The 16,196-nt window shown below is 46.9% G+C and overlaps 1 protein-coding gene across 1 annotated transcript in view; it reads right to left on the bottom strand.

Moving 5' to 3' along the window:
• The window catches only part of PTPN21 (protein tyrosine phosphatase non-receptor type 21), an 88,181-nt gene that overhangs the window by 13,016 nt on the left and 58,969 nt on the right, over nucleotides 1-16,196 (bottom strand). The window contains exons 11-13 of the mRNA XM_032287685.1: nucleotides 6,646-6,706; nucleotides 5,918-6,002; nucleotides 163-1,592 (exon numbers count right to left, since the gene is read on the bottom strand). Coding sequence (XP_032143576.1) covers nucleotides 163-1,592; nucleotides 5,918-6,002; nucleotides 6,646-6,706 — 1,576 coding nt within the window. The remainder of the gene's footprint in view (nucleotides 1-162; nucleotides 1,593-5,917; nucleotides 6,003-6,645; nucleotides 6,707-16,196) is intronic.

Genomic DNA, 16,196 nt, shown 5'->3' with positions numbered 1-16,196 from the left:
TCAAAAAAAGACAAAAAGAGAGTGACGTGGAGAATGAAGAAAGTTAAAAGAACAAGAGGAGCCCAAAAGCATGGGAAGTGAAAGCACCGCCCGGGCGCAGAGGTGTGGAGCGGCCGGCGAAGGCGCAGTTCCCTGCTTGGCACTGCTCTCCAAGCGACTTACCCCTAGGGGCGGGAGCCCTTCCACGATGTTCTTTTTCCCAGAGAGGAGGTCCGACACTGGCCTCTTCTTCAAAGAGTCCCTCCGGGCACGATAGCGGCCCGACGTGGTGAGGTCTGACTCTGACATGGAGGGTGTCAGCAGCCCGTCTCTCCGGGGCCGCTGGGCCTCTGCTGTCATGCGGATAGGGCTGCTGTCTGTTGTCCTCTTCTCCGCGTCCGGGACGTGGACCTTGGGCTCGAGGATGTGCAGGGGCCCGGCGAGCAGGGAGCGGGGGCAGCCGGGTGGGTCCTGGGCCAGGCCCGGCCGGGGCTCGCCCGCACGTGCAGGGGGCGCCCGGGCGCCACTCTCCTCCTCGAAGTCCTCGTCCTCCTCACTGCTGTGGATCAGCATGGTGGCGTCCGACAGGGACTTCTTATGGCCGTATCTCAAGCCCTCCGGCTCCTCTGGCTCTTCCCGCTTTGTCCGCTCCGCAAAAACGCTGGGCTGGGAGCCGGCCGAGAGGGCTCGCGGCGCCGCCACCTCCGCCGCCGACGCAGACAGGGTCCGCTCCTTGAGCCGCAGGCCCTCCAGGCCGTGGCTGAGCCCGGCCACCTCGATGCTGTTCCGCTTGTGCAACTGCGCGTGGCGCGCGGCGGTGAGGGGCTCGCTGACCTCCTGCAGCGAGTGTGCCACGGGCAGGCTGTCCTCCTGGAACGTCTGCACCGAGTGGTGCACGCGCCGCGTGATGAGGTCGGGGTTGCTGCTGCTGATGTACAGGTGGCGGGACAGGTCGGGCGTGCTGTTGGCGGGCCGGGGCGGCGGATAGGGCGGGGGCGGCCGGTACACCTGCGTCCGCATGATGTTGGGGGCCGGGTAGTCCTGCGCCTGCAGCTGTGCGTTGGTCAGCTCGGGCACGCTGACCGCGCCCACCACGGGCCGCCGCTCGGCGGGGTAGGGGTAGGGAGACGGGCTGTGGAAGCTGTAGCTCAGGCTGAACGGGCAGTGCGCGGCCGGCGGCGAGGGGAGCTGCGCGTGCTCGCGGATCTCGGGCTGGCTGTAGACCAGAGCCGCAGGCCGGCTGTAGGCGTACGAGCTGCCGATGTTGAGGTTTCGCAGCGAGTGGCTCTGCCGTTCCGCGTGCACCAGGCCCCGGTTGAGCTGCTTCATCACAGTCTCATAGTCTGGGGTGGGGCGGTAAGACGGGGGTATCAGGGCGCTGTGCCGATGGGACGGGACGTAGTCGGGCCTCATGACGTCACTCCCGGTGATGCTGGGGTTGGACGACATCGGTGAGGCCTGCAAGTAGGCCTGAGGATTATTTAAGGAGTTGGTGCTGTGCGCACTGTAGACACTGCCGTTACGGATCCGACCATTGAAGTCAATCTGGGCTCTATCCAAGCTTGTCTGAGAGTGACAGTAGTATCCATTCTGGTTGGGCACAAAGAGGTTATCTAGAAAAAATGAGTTCCAAATGAGATTTTTAAAAATTGGACTAATTACTCCTACCAAATATTGAGATCAGCCCTTAACCTCTGATGACACTTTTAACAGATTGTAAAAATCCATGCTAAAATGACCTAGCTTTGGCCACACGCACTGAGTGACCCTGGCAGCTTCGGCTTCCTCCTCTATAGGATGGGGATGGTTCTGCCTGCCTAAAGGGTGGCATTCATTGGGTGACAAAGTGAGACCCTGTGTTTTACACACACACACACACACACACCCACACAGACTAGCAGACATTTTGGAACTCTGGGGAAGTGGGAGGCAGAGATACCATTCAAGGCACTGAGCCAGGGACCTCGCCTTCTTCCTTCCCTGGGTAGGGATGTGGCCTTGGCTGCTGCTGAGTCAGCTCAAGCACCGGCTGTCTGTAAGCAGTTCCTTAACTGGGATTTTTGGCTTGTTTGTTCTTCCCAAATGAACATGAGGGCTTCGACTGTAAAGGGTAATGGTATAGCAGGATCTGAGCGTCTCTGGTCCAACACAGCAGCACTGTGTCACCAGCAGCCACACAGCGCATAAAGTGTCCAGAAGCCAGGAGGAGCCACACTAAAACAGCTGCAGCTGCCCCCTGCCCTGGCCCCCATGTTTCAGAAGATCCAGACCTACAGCTAACACAATCAGTTTAACCTCATCTTACAGTAGCTCTGCATGTGTCCCTACCCAAGGATGACGGGGCCATGTTTCTTCCAATTTGTAGTTCACTTGCCATCTGTTACTGAGAGTGCTTTCTAACACTAGAAACTCAGAGCCAAGTCCTTCAAATAACAATTTTCTCTGAAAGGCATTCTTTTTGTGCTTCACAAGCTCCATGATGGTTTAAGTGATCACGGTGATACTTAGGTGATACGCCACAATCCAGGGGGTACACTTTATTCTGGTGGCACACACGGCTGTGAGGAAACAGCACTCAAACAGCCATGGTATTTCTTCTTCTGCTGACACACAGCACTTCCTTGTCACTGTGCTTTCCTCGTCTGTAGCTCTGTCATGGCTCCACCTCTGTAATCCCCCTTTTCTCACTGCTGTCACAGCTCAGGCCCCGACCCCAGCTTGTCTGAACTAGCTCCATATCCACCTAGTCTCCTTGCTTCTGCACCCCCACAGACCAGCCAGTCATGTATAAGACTGATAGGTGGAAAAGGCAATACTGAGAACAGAAGGGGGAAATGGTGGTTGGAATACAGGAAGGAAAAGGGTAAAGGTATACATGAAATCACCGTTAATTCAAGGAAGGGAGAAAAGATAAAGGGTTACAGGAGTCTACAGGAAGGAATGGTCATTTCCAGCCTGGGTTGTGTTGATGGGGACAAAAAAGAGAGAACCGAGAACCACCTCACAGAAGATATGCCAGTCAAGGGGACTTGAGGGGCAAGTGGGTAGGGTAGGCATGTGCAGCTTCCATCAGAAGCTTCCTCAGAGCACACAGGATCACGTCTCCTCACCCCTTGATATCAGACACAGCAATGCGACTAGTAATGGTCAAAGGAAAGTGCACAAAAGGTTCAAAGCCAGCTTCTAGGCTCTCTTCCACTGCAACCCTGACCAACAGCATTCCAGAGAGAAGAGGCTCTCCAGCTCAGGCCCCTAAAGCAGACCCATGGGGCAGAGCCCTCCTGCTAGTGCAGTGTGCGATGGACAGGTGACCCTTACTACCACCTCCCTGAGAGTTTGGAATGGAATGTTTTATCAGCACAGCATAACCCTGCCTATCCGGTCTGGATGGCAGCATGTGAATGGAAAAGTGCATCGGGTAAGGGCACCTGGGGGGTGGGGGCAGAGTAGCACTGGCAAAGCCAGGGAGCACCCCGGGGCAAGCTGGGGTGGCTGGAGTGTCAGATAGCTACAGAGGAGTAAAATAACTTGGGAAGTAAAGTTGGAAGAGCAGACTCAGGGAATATTGTAAGGAGTCTCAAACACTAGGCAAAAGAATGATCTTGTGGCAGGGCATGGTGGCTGATGGCTAAAATCCCAGCACTTTGGGAGGCTGAGGTGGGCAAATCACCTGAGGTCGGGAGTTCAAGACCAGCCTGACCAACAAGGTGAAACCCCATCTCTACTAAAAAATACAAAATTAGCTAGGTGTGGTGGCGCATGCCTGTAATCCCAGCTACTTGGGAGGCTGAGGCAGGATAATCGCTTGAACCCGGGAGGCAGAGGGTGCCGTGAGTCAAGATTACACCACTGCACTCCAGCCTGGGCAGTAAGAGCAAAACTCCATCTGTGCTTTCCATACAGGTGCTCCCCCGTCACAACAACCTATCAGACAGTTGGAAAGGTGGGGCTGGAGCCCAGGATTGATGACGAGGGATGTGGGGGTGCCGGGAGCCTCGGAGAGGGCGGCTTTCACAGAATGGCAAAGGCAGAGAAGTGAGTGCATAACCAACAAGCGGAAGCAGCAAACAGAGAAGTCAGTGAGAAAGGAAAGAAAATCACTCAAACCATCATTTAAAGTGAGGAGATCAAACAATATTAAGCTGCTTATAGACAGAGGGAAGAGAATGAGTGGCGGAGTGAGACTAACAATGCAGAGGACAGCCAGGTCCCACAAGTAGGTGGGGCCAGGACTGCAAGTACCAGACAAGGGCAGGGCACAAGGAGGATGGGGGGAATACAAGAACATGATGAGGGGGACACTCTCGGGCTCTACACCGAAAGCCCTGCTCCCTACTACTCACCTCACTGTAAGAAAATCCTCATCTTTACACCAGGGCCGACACAAACAATACGGTCACCTCCCACCTTCTGGTCCCTTCATGCATCACTCCCTACCAGTTCCTTACCTGAGAGGGAACTTGGACCACTCTACTATCCAAACAACCACTGCTTCCTTCTGGGCATGGCACTCGCTATCCCCACAAGCAGGAACAGCAACCCCGGTCAAGTCCCTGGCTTTCTACCTGCTGAAATCCACCCATCTTTTCAGATCCAGAAAGTGGATCTTGTCCCCAATGTGACGAGTCTCTTTTCCATTGAAGAGCATGGTAACTGCACATGCTGTCTCAGAAAAGCTATCATAATCAAGTTATTTTTGCCAGGAATGGTGGCCGAAGCCTATAATCCCAGCACTTAGAAAGGCAGCTTGAGCCCAGGAGATTGAGACCAGCCTGAGCAATATAGCAAGACCCCAATCTCCACAAAAAAAGGTGTCGGGGGAGAAAGACAAAGTTATTTGTGCACTTGTCTTATCTTCAGCTGTCAGATTCTACTTTTTTTTTTCTTTTTTTTTTTTAGATAGTCTCCCTCTGTCATCCAGGAGGGAGCATGGTAGCACGTTCTTGGCTCACTGCAACCTCCACCCCTACCTTGGGCTCGGGCAATCCTCCCACCTCGGCCTCCTAAGTAGCTGGGACCACAGGCACATATAACCACACCCATTTTTTTTTTTTTTTCGGTAGAGACAGGGTCTGGCCCTATTGTCCAGGCTGAAGATAAGCTTCTTAAGATGTGAAAGTACTCATCTGCATAAACCTCCTTAGCATTTGGTATAGCCCCATAAAGAAAAATTATAGAGTAAATGTTAATTGACTGCTTAAACTTCAGCTTTGGGATTTGTTATAAATAAAATTCCTTATGCTTCTCAGTGAAAACTGCAGTAGTCACGTATTTAACTTTTACAATAGGAAAGCCTTTGGCAGGGGAAGAAAAGTAACCCTGGGAATTCTTTGCTAGATAGCAAGGAAGCACTTAAAGGCTATTAGGGTGGAGGTAAAAGGATACAGGAACCAGCTTGATAGTTCCCCATTGTACAAACTTGAGATCAGTGGAGCATCAAAATTTGCTACTGCAGTTTTTGACATATACTAAAGAACCTGAATATACGTAGTGGCTCAACCTGTAATCCCAGCACTTTGGGAGGCCTAGGGGGTCGCAGATCACCTGAGCTCAGGAGTTCGAGACCAGTCTGGCCAACATGGTGAAACCTTGTCTCTACTAAAAATACAAAAATTAGCCAGACGTAGTGGTGCATCTATAGTACCAGCTACTTGGGAGGGTGAGGCACAAGAATCCCTTGAATCTGGGAGGTGGATGTTGCAGTGAGCTCAGACATGCCACTGCACTCTAGCCTGAGAGTGACAGAGTGAGACTCTGTCTCCAAGAAAAAAACCTGATTATATTGGCTTCTTTTATGAATCCAGGATAGCTATTATCATGTTAGCAATTTGGGGTGCAACTTCAGTCAAAAACTATCCAGACTTCACAATCTCCAAGCATTCACATATTTATCCATAGTAATAACTATGTAAGGTATGGCAGAAACAGTGCACTTTACCTTGGGAAGAAGCATATGGTTCTGTGTAATGTCCATTATAGTGTAGCTGCGGAGGGGGAGGCATCACGTAGGGCTGGGGTTTAGGCTAAGAAATGGAGAGTTGGACACAGGGTTAAAACACATCGCTTACATAACACAGGTAAAGTTATTATCCACTGGATTCTTTCTGTTAAAAAAAAAAACTTCTACAAGAATTAAATATATGTGGAAAATAAACATGAAGACACAGTAGTTCTTACCGTATCTAGCATTTTATATTTCTTACCGTATCTAGCATTTTATATTTAAATGGCAATGCCAAGCCCTATGATTGATACCAAGGACATTAGGTAGCACAGGAAAATCTGCATTCAACAAGCTACGAGCAAGAAGGAACAGACATACATTTCCTTCTGTAAACATTTGAACATAAGCAGCTTATATGTATTACAGTCAATGTAATTAAAGTCATCTAATATCTGAAATATATACCAACTTATGATTACTCTTGGCCAGTAGTCCAAGTTCTTAATATTAAGGTCAGTCCTAATATTCAAATATGTATAATATAAATATTAGGTTGGACCTATGGTAAAAAAAAAAAAAAATCACCATTTCTTTGGTTAAAAATGATGAAATATCAGTACACTTGTATGGTTCAAACTCAAATTTAACACTATCGAAAGCATATTTTGTTAAGGAAAACATCACTAAAATATAAAAACAATCATATTTTCCTTTTTTCTTACCAGAGACATCCTTGAAGAAGACCTCCTCCTGATTGGGTTCACTGTGACAGTCTGAGTTGGCCTATAAAATAGGATGTCTCTGAGAAGAGCACATACACACTCTCTCTTAAACTCCACCAAAACAAGATATAGGAACATAAAATAATAAATATTCTAAGGCCAAAAAAAAAAAAAAAAAAAAAAAAAAAGACAAGCTAACTGAGTCATGAAGTCAGAGAAAAGGAAGGTTCTCTGTCGGCCCATGGAGCTTCAGCCCTTTCCTGCTGCCCCAACCCATCAACTTGCCCTGTGATTTCAGGCTCCCCACACAGCATCATCGCCTGGACCCCCAAAGGGATCAGAGTATCTTTCCCAGGCCCATCCAAGTAAACCTTTGGATTAGTCATAAGCGGGGGGAAAGCGACAAGGCTACATCACCCACACCTTTGTTGTGGGAGAAGCAGGACTCAGTGCAAATGTGTCTCTCCTGTGTGCTGGGGGAGCCCTGGGTCTCTCCACTAACCCTCCTCCCAGGGGTGACCATCCACTGTCAACCCAGAAGTCTCAAGCAGTTAAGAACTGCCTTTAATTCAAAGTCTGTTAACCACACACTACAAACATAATAAAGAGATGACTTCATAATTTTATGGTCAAGAATCTACATTTACAGGTTTGTAGGCATGTTCCTGTAGTCCCAGCCTCATGGGAGCATCTTGGGCCCAGGAGTTTAAGACCAGTATAGACAACATGGTGAGACCCCATCTTTTAAAAAAACTCCAATATAAAAAATTTCAAACATTTATATTTTTTAAATCTACATTTCCTCTCAGGAACAAGGGAAAGCAAAGCACAAGATGTGTGGTTCAGTGAGTAGATGATAAACTCATTTACCTTTCTTTGCAAGAAATTTCTGATTTGTTTTAAGTATACTTTGTTAAAAGCACCTAGGGCCAGGCGCAGTGGCTCACACCTATAATCCCAACACTTTGGGAGGCCAAGGCAGGTGGATCACCTGAGGTCAGGAGTTCGAGACCAGCCTGGCCAACATGGTGAAACCTCATCTCTACTAAAAATACAAAAATTAGCTGGGCGTGGTGGTGGGTACCTATAATCCCAGCTACTCAGGAGGCTGAGGCTGGAGAGTAAAGTAACTTGAGCCTGGAAGGCAGAGGCTGCAGTGAGCTGAGACTGCCCCATTGTACTCCAGCCTGGACAAGAGCGAGATTCCAGTCTCAAAACAAAACAAAACAAAACAGCACCTAAAAGTATTAGGGAGTGCTGACGAACACTTATGTGATAATTTAAGATTTTAAACTATTTGCACAAGTTCTATCTTTAAATAAACAATAAGCTTTAAAAAAAAAAGGAACAATAGAAAAGCCCATTCATAACCACTGTTTTTAAATAAAGGCAAGATTTTTTTTTCTTCTATGTGGTAGGTTTTACTGCAAATAAGATCTAGGAACCTAAACACATTGGATTCTTGGCTTTGTTGATGACATATAGTTTTGTCAAAGCACTTTTTCTTAAACCTTTTACCATCTATTCCTGGCTCATGTGCTTATGTAAAATATAATTACTGATTACAAAAATATTTCGTGACCTTTGGTTACAATGTTCTAAGGACTAATTACTAGAAAATCCATCATGACAAAGTGAACATTCAATCTATTTCAGCCAATTTACCATATCAAGCCTCATGTCTCATAAATTCACATTATTCTTAGCACTCTGATAACTAGTATCTTATATTCAAAAACCCTGAATATTAGCATATTTTTATAAGACTCTTGAGCTAAAAAGAAAACTAGTACATACTAGTTTTAACATCAGGTTATTACAACTGCTTTTACTAGCTGACTTTTGTAAATAATTTCTTTTTTTTTTTGCTACTGGAAAGTATTCAGGCTGTTGATGAAAAAGAAATGTCTCTTTTCCAAAAGATGTCCTGTTCTTCCAGTATTTATTTTGGTGAGACGAATCTGCATGGTGTGCCTGGGCTTTAAAAAAAAAACAGGCCGGGCGCGGTGGCTCAAGCCTGTAATCCCAGCACTTTGGGAGGCCGAGGCGGGTGGATCACGAGGTCAAGAGATCGAGACCATCCTGGTCAACATGGTGAAACCCCGTCTCTACTAAAAATACAAAAAATTAGCTGGGCATGGTGGTGCGTGCCTGTAATCCCAGCTACTCAGGAGGCTGAGGCAGGAGAATTGCCTGAACCCAGGAGGCGGAGGTTGCGGTTAGCCGAGATCGCGCCATTGCACTCCAGCCTGGGTAACATGAGTGAAACTCCGTCTCAAAAAAACAAAACAAAACAAAACAAAACACCTTAACTGCACATTAATATATTCCTTAAAATTAGTACCCACAAATTAGCCAGGCGTGGTGGCAGGCTCCTGTAGTTCCAGCTACTCGGGAGACTGAGGCAGGAAAATCACTTGAACCCTGGGGGCAGAGGTTGCAATGAGCTGAGATCAAGCCACTGCACTCCAGCCTGGGCAACAGAGTGAGACTCCGTCTCAAAAAAAAAAAAAAAAAAAATTAGTGCCCAGAATTTGAAGACACTGCGTTTTGCAGCCTTGAAATTTACTTTGTCTTTGGTTATTCTTGTCAGGGATAGGTTTAGGCAAACTGGGTCCTTTAAATATTGTGTTCAGTCTAGCAGAGACTCACTGTCCAGATGGAATGAATTTAAACTTTTAAAGTACTATAAATTCACAAGGGTTGCTGACAGAATTCTCTGTCAACAAACTCCAACATGTCCATAGTTGCCCAGCCTAGGGCAAAAGCAAAACACGAAACCCAAGGATGCAGAGCTTCATCACATGGGCGGCACTCCCATACTGATAGTGATCTTGGCGACCTTGCCAGCAGCACCCAGTGTGGAGGCGAACACAGCCCACTGCAGTAGCTGGCTCTACTAACAAAACAAACTACAAAAGAATGTACCTGCCAAAGTGCTTGACCCAGGCAGCCTCAAGCACTAAGGGATTAACCTTCTCTTTCTCCTTGGCACTGTTCTAAGGGGCTAACCTTCTCTTTCTTCTTGGCACTGTTCTTATAAATGCAGTTTACTCTGAGATCAGCTGTCCTCAACTTGGCATACAAGAGAAAACCATGGAACTGTTGGTTGTGGTTTCCAAACTTTCTGGGCAGTTACTGTGTTGATGGGTGCTGCTAAATAACAGAATAAATCACTAGAACATGTGCACCAAAGAAGACAAAATAAAAATAAAAAAGGCTGAGCCAGGCATGGTGGTGCATGCCTGTGTAGTCTCAGCGACTTGGGAAGCTGAGGCAGGAGGACGCCTTGAATCCAGGAGTTGATGGCTGTGGTGCACCATGATCATATCTGTGAATTGCCACCATACTCCACCTGGGAAGCTAGGATGCTAGGACCGTGTTTCTTTAAAAAAAGAAAAGAAAAATGGCTGCCAGCCCAAGTAAAAATCAGTATTATTTATTGAAACTGTGCTAAGGATGGTACGTCATTATCTCATGGAATGTGAACACCAACCCCATGAGGAACGTCCAGTTATTATCCTGATTTTACGGATAATGAAAGTGATATGTAGGTTAAGTCAGTTGCTCCTGGTCACATGGCAAACAAGTAGTAGAACCGGCATTTGAACCAGCATGTTTGTCAGTTTCCTGAGTGTATGTCTCTAACAATCTCTAACAATCATGTGTCCAACCTGTTCCCCAGACCCAACTAATCTATAAGCTCCATGGAGGCAAAATGTGGTATCCCCAGTGCCTTTGTTGAGCAAATGAATGACGAGCAAGTGAGGACTAAAGCGATGATTATTACTAACCATTTACAGCTAAGCTTGTATTTCTAAGCCTTATCTGAATCTTGCTTTCTAAGTTCCCTTTCTTATATGATGAAGGGGAGTCAGATTTTGACAAAGAAAAAAAATGCATTGATAGCTCACGCACTGGATAGATAGTTCAAGGAATAGATTCCTTCCTGTAATCCCAGCTACTTAGGAGGCTGAGATGGGAGGATCGCTTAGGCCACGGGTTTGAGACATGCCTGGGCAATATAGCAAGACCCCATCTCTAAAAAAAGAAAACAAAAATTAGCCAGGCATGGTGGCACATGCCTGTAATCTTGGCTACTCTAGAAGCTGAGGGCTAAGGCCAGCTTTCCAGGCAGGGCCTACTCCAGTCAGTCTCCAGATTACAAAAGTCTCCAGAAGCAAGGTGGACACCAGCTGCTATGTTCATCAACAGCCCTGAGCTGCAGGCAGCACTCACCAGCCATCTCACTGCGCTCGGCAAGTGGTCTGCTGCGCCCTGGAATACAAGTTTCCCCTCTGGAGAACGTCTCTTGAGCCCTCTATCACTTGGCTTTGCAGGTTCAAGGATACCATCCTCCCTTTTCCTCACAGAAAAGGGCGGGGAAGCCCCCCTACACCAAGGAGCCTCTCAAGACTCCCCCACTCTCCTGGTCTTTTCCTTGTACAAATCAGGGAGGTGATTACAGCATGACCAGTTCAGGGCCTAGAGTGAAAGAGAGTGGGTTAGAAGCAGACTTCTGACCTAACAGCTTGACATTATTATGTCATTTAATTTCCAATTCAACCCTAAAGGAATATTAAGTAAAAGTCTCATTATCCTCACCTTATAATTTTTTAAAGTGAGATTGTTATCTAACATTTTTAAAGTTTGGATAATGATAATTCTGTTATCTAAAGCACCCTGTCATGGGGTGGAGGGAAAGGCTATTGGATGGTGCCATTGTATAAATACTGAAATATAGTTATCTGGGTCAAGGTTAGATGAGCCACATGAGGCCATCCCAAACACCAGTAAACTACAGATCAGGACAGGGGGTGAAGGGAACACCCTGGGACTACAGTCCTCCTTTCTGTGTGAGTAGAGTCTATCTCCTGGGCCACCAGTTGCCCTAGCCCAAACCAGATGTCCAGAAGCCACTGTCCAGTTCCAGGCTGGCTGCAGTTTTGTTAAATGCCTACAGTGCTTTAATATACCTGCCTGCGCCATGAGAACAAGTCTACGAATACTTCAGAATCATAATACTGGAACATGACTCAACGTCCTATATTGAGAGCCTTTAAAACATGGCCATAACAATTAAAGTTTTCAGTTTTATTACCCAGCAAAAATTTTAAAGCTAATATTAAAAGCTTCATTTACTTTACATGGGAAACAAATGCTCACAATGAAATATATTAGTTCTCCCCAGAATGAATCGTAAGTAATTACACAGGAATAGCTCGTGGAAATTGGCTGCCATAATCTATTGGATATACAGAGATTGAAAACAAACTTTGGAAAATAGCACTTTAAACATAACTATTCCATTTTAAAAAGAATCAGCTGCTCTTTATTTAGGTATAATATATGCAACTCGTGACATTAATGTAGTTTTATTCACACTTGCCAATAAATAGCAATATTCCAAAAACTAGAGCTAAATTTCTAAGACAGACTTATTCACCACAATCAATCATTTGTTGCTTTTTCTTCTTTTACTTATTACAATGTGTTAATTTGAAGAAAAAAAAAAAAAAAGGCACTAGCCGGGCATGGTGGCTCAGCCTGTAATCCCAGCACTTTGGGAGGCCAAGACAGGCAGATCACAAGGTCAAGAGATGAAGAACATTCTGGCTAATATGGTGAAAGCCCGTCTCTACTAAAAATACAAAAAATTAGCCAGGCATGGTGGCATGTGCCTGTAGTCCCAGCTACTTGGGAGGCTGAGGCAGGAGAATCGCTTGAACCTGAGAGGCAGAGGTTACCGTGAGCCAAGATTGTGCCACTGCACTCCAGCCTGGGCAACAGAGTGAGACTGTCTCAAAAAAAAAAAAGGCACTAACCACCAACCAATATGGATGCCTCACAGAGAGGGATTGTATTTTTTGTATTTTATGGTTTATTCAAAATGTAGTTTCTCCACTATTATCCAGAGAAGGAATGAGCTGAGGTAATAATGGCTCAATATTATGAATACTCTTAAACTTGTTAAAGTCTTTAAAATAAAAAATACTGCGGTCCAACAGACTGCATATCTATTGCTTGAAACTTAGAACTTACTTCTGCACAGAAATCATGCCACACATGGCTGGATAACCAGGCCAGCAAACGGGAAGGCAACTAGCCTGGGCTAGTAGCACTGCTGACTATCACCACCAGGGGGAACACTTTCATATGTGAATACACCCAGGCGGCTAGTGGAACCCGCTTCCCATTTTTACAAAGAAAGCAGGTTCCTCCTCCCTGTCAGTGCCTACGAAAATCCCATCACCAGACCAGCGGTGGGGACTTGGATGCAAACAGGGTGCAGGAGAACTCTGGGAAGAGGCAGGGACTGGGCCACAGGTGCGAACCACTGGGCAGTTCCCCGTCCAGGTGGGCATCCCTGCGTGTTCTTTACACTGCTGCTCCTGCCCAAAGTTTCTCTCACACCCTGGAAGACAGAAGGCACTTCCACACAGCCTTTCTCCTTCCTTCCTGTTGCTAAGGGACAAAATGCCCTTGTCGACTTTCCGTCCACCCCATGCCTCATGTACAATCTGTAATAAAGGGAAAAGACAGGAACAAAAGGGCTGTTCTCCCGTGATTCCCATCACTGCCTCGCTTGGGCTCCCATCATTCCACCAAGCCCTTATGCACACCAGGCACCTTACCAGACATGGGACACGAAGATGACTAAGAGGACACCCTGCCCTCTTGGAGCTCCATTAGGCAAGAGAGACAGATCAAATCCACATGAAAAAAGCAGGCAGGAACTACTCTAACAGGCTAGCACAGCGGCTAAGAGCACAGGCTCGAGTCTTGCTGCTCCACTTACTAGTTGTGTGGCAGGGTAAGACATTTCACTTCGCTAAGTCTCCATACCTTCATCAATAACGGGGCAGTAATAATTGTGCCCAACAGGGTTACTGTAAGGATTAAAGAAAATTAAAGCTCTCGGTATAATGCTTGACACAGAGCAAGCATTTATAAATTATTGTTATGAATTATTCAGATCATTGTCATAAAAGAGGTAGAAAAAAACAGAACTTTCAGAGTGGTACTGGGGACTAAGCAAACTGAATGCTTGGTGGTGTCTATGGGGGCTGTATTTTAAACTCAGTCTTGAAGAATCACTAAGAGTCTGTCAGAGAAGGGAAGGAGGGACATTTTAGCGAAGGCCTGGGCTGGGAGCATTCACCTGATAAGGAAAGATGTCTTCCAGGAGTGAGACTCCAAGGCCAGCTGGCTGAGGCAGCTAAGCCCAGAGAAGGACCTCAGGAGTCTGCCCTTAATCTTATACCCAGAAGGGGGTAGGTGAGAGACACGTGCTCAGATTTTAAGAACAGTGCTACACCTTTTGCTTATCCATCCAGAAGACTGACTGCATACAGATGAGACAGGACAGGGGGGCCAGATGGGAGACAACTCCAGGAGGTGCCTCCAGATATGGTCCAGGGACAAGAGGACAGCTTAAAGAAAGGTTGTGGGAATTGAAAGAAACATTTCAGGTCTCAGTTTAGATGTCACTTGGCTGGGAAGCCTTTCCTATCTGGGCAGTTCTGAGTGAGGTATCTTTTTCCTAAGGGATCTTACAGCATCAAGACATCTTAAATCACAGCTCCTGACACTCTATCTATAGATCAGTTCAAAAAATTTATTAAGGCCGACAGTGAGCCAGGCCCTTGCTTGGCACAGGGAATATGGCACTGAAGGAAGGGAAGAGTGTCTGCCTCTGCCCCCATGCTTTTGTAGAGCTTACCTGCTGGCAGGGGTACAGGCAAACAAGCAAACAGACAAATATACAAATTCATGTGGTGGTACGTGCTATGAAGAACAAAACAAAGTTAGAGGCTAAAGAGACAGGTCGTAGTGGAAGAGGGAACAATCAGGGACAGCCTCTGAGATGGTCATATCTGACCATACAACAGGCTGCGATGAGGGAGCAAGGCAGGTGGAGACCTAGGAAGAGCAAGGACAGTGTCCCCAAGGGTGAGGCACATCTGCAGCCCAGCCAGGATACCACTGTGGCTGGAACAGAGCAAGCAAGGAGGAGAATAAAAGACAAAGCTGGAATCAGGCAAGAACCACACTGTGTATGGCCTCATACTTTTATTAGAACTAAAATGCGGCCGGGCATGGTAGCTCACACTGTCCAGCACTTTAGGAGGCCAGGGCAGGAGGATCCCATGAGACCAGTCTGGACAACATAAGGACACTCTGCCTCTAAAAAAAAAAAAAAAATCAAAAAATTGACCAGGTGTGGTGCTGCACACCTGTGGTACCAGCTACTTGCGAGGCTGAGGTAGGATAATCACCTGAGCCAAGGGAGGTTGACAGGCTGCTGTGAGCCGTGATCAGGCCACTGTACTCAGCCTGGGTGACAGGGCTGTCTTGAAAACAAACTAAAAAAGTACTTAAAAAAAAGAAGTGGAATGCCAATGGAGGGTTAAGAAGAGTGACAGGATCTGATTCTGGTTAAACTAAGATCACTCTGGCTGACATATGGAAAATAAGCTACAGGCAGCAGAGGCACAGAAACAGGAGAGTCAGAAGGCTGCTGCAGTATTCCGATGAGAAGCAATGGCAGCTAGCACTTAGCTGTTAGCACAAGTGGTAAAAATGGTCAGGTTTCATACCACATCCAATTCATCAGCAAGTTCTGCCAGCTCTATCTTCCAAATATGCAGGCAGTAGTATACTTTCACCGAACTTTCAGAGTGGTATTGAGGAGGACTAAGCAAACTAAATGCTTGCAGCAGGATGCAGGAGTCAAGAGCTCAGGGAGGCTGGGTGCGGTGACTCAGCCCTGTAATCCCAACACTTTGGGAAACTGAGATAGGCGGATCATGAGGGCAGGAGTTTGAGACCAGCCTGGCCAACATGGTGAAATCCCGTCTCTATTAAAAATACAAAAATTAGGCTGGTATGGTTACATGGACCTGTAATCCTAGCTACTTGGGAGGCTGAGGCAGGAGAATCACTTGAACTTGAATGGCGGAAGCTACAGTGAGCCAAGATTGTGCCACTGCACTCCAGCTTGGGTGACAGAGCAAGCCTCCACTTCAAAAAAAAAAGAGCTCAGGGGAAGGACAAGCCAGAAGAAGCCCCCTAGAGGAGCAGATTTGGAGAAGTCGTCTCAGGACTAAAGCAGCAAAGATGACTAAGCTGGCAGCCACAGAAGAGCAGGATTCAGGAAGGATGGAAGGAGCCATCGGAGGTTCAGTACTGCAGAGCAGTCAAGTCAAAGAACTCGTAAAATGATCACTGGACAAAAGCGGCCTGACCACAACAAACAGTGTCCGTGGTGTGGCGGCTTAGGGGAAACAGAATGGAAGGAAGAAAAGAAACAAGCATACACAACTGTCTTGAGGAAACCTGCTATTAAGGAAAGCAGAGATATAGCGCAGAGGGTGGAGGGGAATGTAGATGAAGGATGATATTTACATGTGCAATATCACCGTAAGGGCTAAGAAAAATGCACACCAGGCTCACACCTGTAATCCCAGCACTTTGGGAGGCCAAGGCAGATGGATCATGAGGTCAGGAGATCGAGACCATCCTGGCCAACATGGTGAAACGCCATCTCT

Source organism: Sapajus apella, unplaced genomic scaffold, assembly GCF_009761245.1.
Source record: "Sapajus apella isolate SASKATOON/1434 unplaced genomic scaffold, GSC_monkey_1.0 scaffold20, whole genome shotgun sequence".
In the NCBI taxonomy this organism is placed as follows: domain Eukaryota; kingdom Metazoa; phylum Chordata; class Mammalia; order Primates; family Cebidae; genus Sapajus; species Sapajus apella.
This window is presented reverse-complemented; position numbering and strand designations above follow the sequence as displayed.